The sequence below is a fragment of the Tupaia chinensis genome, unplaced genomic scaffold, assembly GCF_000334495.1.
Source record: "Tupaia chinensis unplaced genomic scaffold, TupChi_1.0 Scaffold000217_1, whole genome shotgun sequence".
Classification (NCBI taxonomy): domain Eukaryota; kingdom Metazoa; phylum Chordata; class Mammalia; order Scandentia; family Tupaiidae; genus Tupaia; species Tupaia belangeri.
Window position 1 is genome coordinate 3,879,327 of NW_006159692.1, and position 9,535 is coordinate 3,888,861.

The 9,535-nt window shown below is 42.0% G+C and overlaps 1 protein-coding gene across 1 annotated transcript in view; it reads right to left on the reverse strand.

Moving 5' to 3' along the window:
* Window positions 1-225, reverse strand: part of FGFBP3 (fibroblast growth factor binding protein 3) — a 1,730-nt gene extending 1,505 nt beyond the window's left edge. The window contains exon 1 of the mRNA XM_006147701.1: window positions 214-225. Within this exon, the coding sequence (XP_006147763.1) occupies window positions 214-225 (12 nt within the window). The remainder of the gene's footprint in view (window positions 1-213) is intronic.
* Window positions 226-9,535: the final 9,310 nt, after the last annotated feature.

Sequence of the window (9,535 nt, forward strand, 5' to 3'; positions counted from 1 at the left end):
CGGGGAGCTGCAGGGGCTGCAGGGCCAGGCGAGGAGCATCCTCTGGACCTGCGGACAGAGGCCAGGGCCACCCACTGAGCCGGGCGCAGCCTTCGCCCGGGCACACGCACCTGCGAACTCCGCTTCCCCAGACGTTCTAGACGCTGCTTTCCCCAGTGGGCAGCCACCTGCGAGAGCCCCCCTCGGAAAAGTTCCTCCCGGGAACCCGCTTACCGTCTGGATCATCGCTTCGAGACCGTTTGTGCATGGGAATTTTCTTCCCCAGACAAACACTACAGCAAAAGGAGGCCTCCCTAATACCACCTCTGCCCCCTCGCCCTTCTCCACCCTCCGGTCAACCGTCTACAAAATCTTGGCAGACTTTGCTCGGGAACAGCGCGCTTTTGCTGCGCTTGGGGCTTACCGAGCTCGGGAGCGGTGCCGGAGCCCTGCTAGAGTGGGGGGACGACTGCATGCGGGCTTGGTCTGCGTCTGTCAGCCGGATCTCTGTGAATGAACGGGTTATCAATGGGACGCACGACGCCCCTCCCAGACTTCCCTCACCCTGGAAGCTTTCCCACCCCCCTGTCACGCACGCGCACACCCCCCCCATAAATGTGAGAAGCAGCCCTGCCTCATGAGATATAAATCTTGTATTTTGCTTCCACGTTTGAAGTCATTGTACAAATTTAAATAAATCTTATCTTTCTTTTCAGATGTTTACTCGTTTTAAAAGTTTTTGTTAAAAGTTAAAAGTCTTCATGAAAGTTTAACTGAAAGATCTAGGTTTTAAGATCCAGTTAGATGAAGCAAAATGAAGGGAAACGACCATCGGAATTTTTAAATCAAACACTCTAGGACACTTGCATTCTTTCTGTCCCATGAGTTCTATATTTTCACCTGTCAGTTCCTAAGACTCCAAACGTTTTAAAATATATTTAATTTTTAAAAAGAGTTATTTATTTATTTGTATTGTTCACATGAGTTTTGCCAGAGAAAGACAGAAAAAGGAGGAAGAGTGAGAAAGCAAGTCACCAGGTCCAGGACTCGAACCGTGGTAAACCATGGGGGAATGTCCAGCACCTTAACCACCAAGCCATCTGCTGGTCCCTATTTATTTCATTTTATTATTTTTAAATATATATTTGATATAGGGCACGTGTGCTCACCAGAGACAGAGAAGGAAAGTATAAACAAGTACACCACAGAGTCCAGGACACAAGCTTTGTCAGCCACGTGGGAGTTGGGTGCCGGCTCCAGTAACTCAGTCTTAATCCTACCAACGGTTACTACGATGCTAATAAAAACACAATATCCTAGTTCGTTACTATGCCATAGCATCCAGCATTAACCCAGAAGTGAATATCTGGGGGGTTTATTATTTTTATGGGCTTTTGATTATTTTTAGATATCAGAAACCACTAATAAATGTCTTCCACAAATCAGTTCTTAAAAAACTATTTGTAGGGGCCGGCAGGTGGTGCGGTGGCTTGCTTTCTCACTTTTCCTCTCTCTCTTTGGTCAAAACAAAATAATAATAACTAATAATGTTAAATAAAAATAAGTCTTAAAAAAATGATTTGTGGGACCAGCAGATAGAGAATGGTTACATCCCTGGACTTCTACATAGTCGACTGCTGTTCGAGTCCTGGACCTAGCAGCTTAATTAAAACTCATGCCAAGCACATGTGCGTGCATGCCCCAAAATCCCAAGAAGAGAGTGAAGGAGAAAGGATTGTAGTGAGCCATCTCCCCTGTGGGGTGATTTTTTGTTTTCTGTCTCTCTGTCTCTCTCACATACCCTATAACAAAAATCTTCCTCTAAAAAAATTGTATTGTAGTTGAAAACTTTTATTTTTTCGGTTTTGGGAGGAGCTATAGGTGTGTGTGTTTACTGGAGAGAGACACAGACAAAAAGAGGGGACAAAGTGAGAAATCATCCCCCAAGGGGAATGGCCACAGCACGGTCCCTTCTCTTCAGTTCTTCTCTGGGGATTCTAGGCACACACACACCAGCTGAGATTTTTTGTTTGTTTGTTTTTGGGGTCTTTTTTTCCTATAGGGTGCTCACTAGAGGAAGAGAAAGCAAGAAATCAACTCTAAGGGAATGGCTATGCTGCAGTCCCTTCTCCTCCATTGTCCTTTCAGAATTTTGGGCACATAGATGCACACACACTCCAGGTCTGGGACTCAAACCATAGTCCGCTATGTGGGAGTCCAGCAACATAACCATTATGCCATCTGCTGGTCCAAACCTGGTGAATTTTCAAGCAACTGGGTGTTGGCCTTGACCTGCTTAGTCAGCCATGTGGAACCTTAACCACCATGTCAGTATCTGGTCCTTAAATTGTTTTAAAGTAGGGGCCAGCAGATGACATAGTGGCTAAGGCACTGGAATCCCATGGAGTCAACTGGGGTTCCAGTCCTAGACCTGGTGGCTTGAAACTCACACCAGCAGTGGGGCCTGCTGGTGGCACAGTGATTAAGAGCACTGAACTCCCCACATGGCCAACTGGGGTTCCAGTCCTGGACCTGGTGGCTTGCTTTCTCACTTTCCCTTTCTCTCTCTCACACTCTGTCCCTCTCTGGTCAAATTAAAAGTAATTAGCTAACTAATTAATTTTTTAAAAACTCACACAGGAAACATGTGCATGCATGCCCAAAATCCCAAGAGGGATTGTGGTGTGGCCATCCCCCTGGGGGTTGATTTCTTACTTTCTTTCTCTTCAGCAAGCACACATGTCCTATAGCAAAAATCTCTCAAAAAAGAAAAAGTAATATTTTCCTAAAATACTGAGAATGTCATGAAGTCTCACTAAGTTTCCTAATGTCCTTTTTTTAAAAAAGAATTTATTTTCTTTTACTTTATTTATTTCTTTATTTTAACTTGACCAGAGAGGGAAGGAGTGAGAGCAAGAGAGAGAGAGAGAGAGAAAGCAAGCTGCCAGGTCTGGGACTTGATCTGTGGTCAGCCATGTGGAAGTCCAGCGCCTTAACCACCACACCACCTGCCAGCCCCCCTCATGTTCTCTTACAGATCATATCTTCTATTTCTGAACTCCTATTAGTATTAGTCAAACAATTACCCTTTAATTGCTACTATAAAAATCAATACGTTAGAATGAGAAGAATCTATGTAAACAGATGATAATATATACTAAATGTATAGTAATGTGTATTGACCTAACAAAATAAGTATTTATCACTCTGGTGAACTGGTAAAAACTGAGAAATTAAACGACTTGCCCAAGGTGACACATTGGTTAGTGATAGAGCCAAAAACCATCTGACTTTCAATAAGCAAGAATCTTTACAGTATGGCTTTCTGATTCACTAACTTAACTACTTTCAAAGTGATGTCATAAAGTCAAAGTTAGTTATGTCTTAAGTACATCAATTCAACTTGTAAAGAGGCTCAACATGTACCTTTGAAGTTAAGAAACATTAACATACATTTCATAGATATGAGTAGCCAGTGGAAATATTTCACAGATGGAAACCCTCTTTCCCAGAACCCTGTATCTGAATGAGAAGCACTGAAGCGTAGCCACGGGCTTTTGCATTATAACAACTACGGACCTCACTTGGAACAATTTTCAGCTAAAGAGTGACATCTTGTGCAATTATGCACTAATTACAATGAAAAAGTTTATTATCTGAATGGTCCTACTTTGTCATCAGAAACATTGCTTCCAGAGCTAAAAGTAAGAGCACAAGTCAGAGGGTGGCAGGGTGGTTAAAGCGCTGGATCTCACATGGATGACTCCATAGTTCAAGTCCTGGACCTGATAACTTTAGAAACATGCTGGGCACATGTGTGTGTGTGCCCAAAGTCCTGAGAGGAGAATGGAGGAGGAGGGATTGTGGTATGGCCATCCTCCTGGGGGGTGATTTCTCACTTTTCCTCTCTCTCTCTGTCTCTTCCCAGTGAAAGCACACCCTCTGTTTAAAAGAAAAAAAAAAATTAAGGGCATCCAAATGTGTGCGCCATGTCATAAATAAGAAGTTGCTTTAAAAATTGTGACAAAATCTAGGGACCAGCAAATGGCATAATGGTTACATCACTGGATTCTCATGTAGTTGACTACGGTTTGAGTTCCTGACTCCGTGGCTTAAAACTCATGCCGGGCGCATGTACATGTGTGCCCAAGATCCCAAGAAGAGAATGGAGGAGAAGGGATTGAGGCATAGCCATACCTGCTGGGGGTGATTTCTCACTTTTGTGTCTCTCTGTTGGTCCAGTGAGTGCACACACCCTATAGCAAAAATCTCTCTCAAAAAAGATTGTGACAAAATGTACGTAATGTGGTATTTTACATGAATGAACTGTCCTAACCGTGTATCTTGGAGATGTACGGTTCAGTGGCACTAAGTATCAGTACATTCTCACGATTGTGCAACCAGCAGTACTATCTTCCAACCTTTATCTTCCCTAACTAAAACTCTGTGCCCATTGAACAACCCCCTAATCCCCTCTTCTCCCACCCTTGGCAACCACCATTCTCCCGCCTGCCTCTGTGAATTTGATGGCCATAGCACAACCCCTCCTCCTCCATTCTCCTCTCAGTTCCTTGTGTAAATGGAGTAGGTATTTGTTCTCTTATGGCTGACTTACTTCATTAGCCAAGGGCCTTATAGGTTCGTTCATGCCATAGCATGTCTCTGAACTTTTTCCTCTCTGAGGCTGGGCAATATTTCCTTGTGTGTACATACCACACATTGTTATCTGGTCACCCATCATTAAACACTTGGGTTGCTTCCAACTTTTGACTATTGGGAGTATGAACGCAGGCATACAAATATCTGTTCCAGTTCCCACTTTCAATTCTTTTAAGTATCCCCAGAAGGGGAATTACTGGATTATAAGATTATCCCATGTAGGCCATTGTATGGCAAGAGGCCAGGAGCATGAGTCAGTTTTGGTCTCTGTCCCTCTTATAAAGCCATCAGGATTTAATCATGGGTGACAGGGTCCCATCTTGATAGCTTTATCTAATTCTAAGCACCTCCCAAAAGAGTCACCTCTTAATCTCGTATTAAGTGTCCATCCTCTTAATACCATTGCAATGGTTTACCAAATTTCAACATATGAGGGGCCAGCAGGTGGAATGGTAGTTTAGGTACTGGACTCCCATATGGCCGACTGTGGTTTGAATCCTGGACCTGGCAGCTTGAAAGTCACGCCAAACATATGTGCATGCATGCCCAAAATCCTGGGAAGCGAAAGGAGGAGAAGAGATTATGATGTGGCCATCTCCCCTCATTGGGGGGTGATTTTTCACTTTCCCTCTCACTGTCTCTCTGTCTCTCTCTGGTGAGCGCATGTACCCTATGGCAAAAATCTTTTAAAAAAATAACAGATGAATTTTTTAGGGACATATTTAGACCATAGCATTGAACAAATGAAGCCAAAATAATCCATATAATATGATTACATTTATGTGAAGTTCTAGAACAAATGGCACTAAACTGTGGTAGGAAAAAAATCAGAACAGATCCACCCATGGGGGGGGCATGGGTAGGTGGTTGTATGGACTAGTAAGGTGTATAAAGGAAGTTTCTGAAATTACGCCAATATTCTATATATCGGTAAGTTTGGGGTTACAATTAAAATGTGCATCTTTTTATTTATTTATTTATTTAAATAATTATTTATTTAGTGAGAGAGAGAGGGAAAGTGAGAAAGCAAGCTGCTTAGGTCCAGAACTTGAGCTGTGGTCGGCCATGTGGGAGTCCGGAACCTTAATCACCAGGCCACCTGCCAGCCCTAAGATTTGTGTATTTATTGTAGGTAAATTTGCCTAAAACAAACAAAAAATCCTTTATATGATTGGTAAACCCAATTTAGTAATATCCATGCTGAATTAATTAGGGGTGACCTGTACTAATCCTTGCAACTTAGTTTGAAAATTTTTTAAAAAATGGATAAAATGAGGGACCATCAGATGGCATAGTGGTTACATTGCTGGGCTCCTACATGGCCAACTGCGGTTGGAGTCCTGAACCTGGTGTCTTGAAAATTATGCCAGGTGCATGTGCATGCATGCCCAAGATCCTAGGAGAATTATAGAGAAGGGATGGCCTACTCTCACATGGCCAATCATGGTTCAAGTCCTGGACCTTTGGGCATGCTTTCTCACTTTCCCTCTCTTTCTCTGTATCTCTATCAGGTGAGTGTACATGCCCTAAAGTAATAATAATTATAATAAATAAAATGAGTCATTAGTTTTTAAAAAGAATTATATTTTTAAAAGAATAATTTTAAAAGAATTATTTACTTGACTTTATTAATTATTATTACTATTTTAAAAAGTTGACCAGAGAGAGAGAGAGCAGGAAAGTGAGAAAGCAAGTTGCCAGGTCCAGGACTTGAACCACGATTGGCCATGTGGGAGTTCAGCAACCTAATCGCCATGCTGCCTGCCAGCCCCAAATAAATAATTCTTAAAAAACAAAACAAAACAAAACAAAAACTAGGAATGAATTTTTCATTTTTATGTGTGTACATTTAAATAGTCCTATAGCTTAATTCCATTTTCCCATAAACTTTTTGTTTGTTTTGCCATAGGAGGCACACACTCGCCAGAAAGAGACAGTGAGAGGGAAAGTGAGAAATTAACTCCCAGAGGGGATGGCCACACCACAATCCCTTCTCCTCCATTTTTTCTACTGGGATTTTGGGCATGCATGCACAAACATCTGGCGTGATTTTCAAGTCACCGGGTCTAGAACTTGAACCATGATTGGACATATGGGAGTCCAGTGCTGTAACCATCATGCCACCTGCTTGCTCCTGTCCATACACTTTAATGAAAAATTTGCTATAAGGTGAGTGCTTGCCAGAGAGACATGGAGAGGGGTTAGAAGTCACCCACTGGGGGGACGAAGATGCACCAATCCCTTCTCCTCTATTCTCCTCTCAGGACTTTGGGCATGCATGCACATGCATGATATGTTTTTCAAGTTGCTGTACCTGGGACTTAAACCATGCAATCAGCCATGTGAGATCCAGCCACCTTAATCACTACGCCATCTAGCTGGTCCTTCCCATAAACTTTTTGAAGTTCTTTCCTAACTCATAGTGGGATCACCAGATGGCATAATGGCTAAATCACTCGATTCCCAAGTAGTCAACTGCAATTCGAGTCCTGGACCCAGTGGCTTAAAATCACGCCAGGCACATGTGTGTGTGTGTGTGCCCAAGACCCAGAGAGGAGAATGGAGGAGAAGGGATTGAGGTATGGCCATCTCCCTGGGGGTGATTTCTCGCTTTCTGTCTCTCTGTCTCTCTCAGTGTTTCTGGCAAGAGCACAAGCCCTATAGCAAAAAACTCTCAAAAAAAAAAACCTCATAGTAATTTTGACTTGCATTTTATTGATATTGAACATCTTTTCTTATGTTTGTTGGCATTTTTGTTTTGTTTTGTTTTCTTTGGACAAATATCTATTCAAGTCCTTTCCCATTTTTAAATTCAGTTATTTTTTTCTACCATTGAGTTGGGTAAGTTCTTTATAAATTTTGAGTATTAAATTCTTTTTTTTTTAGAGAGAATCTTTTTTTTAAAGTATTTATCCACTCATTTATTTTATTTTATTTTTTAAAATTTGACCAGAGAGAGACACAGCGAAAGAGAAAGGGAAAGTGAGAAAGCAAGTCACTAGGTCCGGGACTCAAACCATGGTCAGCCATGTGGGAGTGTTCAGTGCCTTAACCACCACACCACCTGCTGGTCTGGAGTATTAAATTCTTATCAGATAGATGTTTTGCAAATATTTTTTTTCCAATCCATAGACTACTGTCTCATTTTGTTGATGGCTTCTTTTGCTGTGCTAAGCTTTTTAGTTTGATGTAGTCCCATTTTTTCTGGGGAGGGGGAAGAGGTTTTTTTGCTATAGGGCACATAAGCTCACCAGAAAGACAGAGAGACAGAAAGTGAGAAATCATCCCCCATGGGGGATGGTCACGCCACAATCCCTTCTCTCCCATTTTCCTCTCAGGATCTTGGGCACGCACGCACACGTGCCTGGCATGAGTTTAAGCCACCGGGTCCTAGACTCGAACCACAGTTGACTACATGGGAGTCCAGTGACATAGCCATTATGCCAACTGCTGGTCCCTATAGTCCCATTTATTATAATTATTCATTTTTGCTTTTGTAGCCTGAGTTTTTTGTGTGCTATCCAAAAATGTTATTGCCTCAGCCAATGTCCAATAACGTTACCCCTGTGTTCCCTTCTGTTTTTAGTTTCTGGTCTTACACTAGGTCTTTTATTCATTTTTGAGTTTATTTTTGTGTATAATATAGAAGACCATACACAAAACTAATTTTTAAAAATTCACGCATGTATTTATTTCGAGAGAGAGAGAGAGACCAAATAGAGTCTCTACACCATCATACACCTTCAGCCTCAGCCTGGATCAGGGGAATGCCTGATGTATATAGGGAGGCTTGAGATTTTAATTTCAAGACCTTCCTATATGGGTCTAAGTGCTGTGCTGTTACTGGTTCCGATTCTTTTTTTTTTTTTTTTTAAGAGGTTTTTGCTATAGGGTGCGTGCACTCGCCAGAAAGACAGAGAGAGAGACGTAGAGATAGAAGGCAAGAAATCACCCCCCAGGGGGGATGGCCATGCCACAAACCCTTCTCTTCCATTCTCCTCTTGGGATCTTGGGCACGCACATACACGCGCCTGGCGTGAGTTTAAGCCACTGGGTCCGGGACTTGAACCGCGGTCGACTACGTGGAAGTCCAGCAACATAGCCATTATGCTAACTGCTGGTCCCTGGTCCCAATTCTTTTGCATATGGAAATCCAGTATTTATAATGCCATTTAGCAACAAAATAAATAAATGATGCCATTTATCAATGAAACAATCTTTGCCCCATGTGCCCTCTCAGTGTCCTTGTCAAAAAGGCAGCATATTGGGACTGGCAAGTGGCGTAGTGGTTAAAGGCGCTGGACTCCCACATGGCCAGCCACGGTTCAGGTCTCGGACCTGGTGGCTTGCTTTCTCACTTCCTCTCTCTCTCTCTGTCTCTCTCTGATCAAACTGAAAAATAATGATACTACTAATAAATAAAGTTAAAAATAAAATAATTATTTAAAAAAAGGCAGCATATATGTTTGAACTATGTATATTTGGATTTATTTCTGGGTTTTGTATTCTGTTCCATCGGCTTGTATGTCTCTTTTTATCCACTACTAAACTGTCTTATTACAATTTTGTAATAGAATTTTAAATCAGGAAGTGTGATGCCTTCAATTCTTTTTCTCATAATGTTTTAACTATTCATATGGAACTTTTACAATTTGATGTTGATTTTATTATCCTGAGAAGAATGCCACTGGGTTTTTGGTAGGGATTGTATGTGGGGTAGTATGAATATTTGAACAATATTAACTCTTCTTTTTTTTTTTTTTAAGAGAAAATTTTGCTGTAGGGCGTTTGCACTCAATGGAGAGAGAGAGAGACAGAAACCGAGAAATCAGCCCCCAGGGGGAATGGCCACACCTCAGTCCCTTTTCCTCCATTCTCTTCTCGGGATTTTGGACAC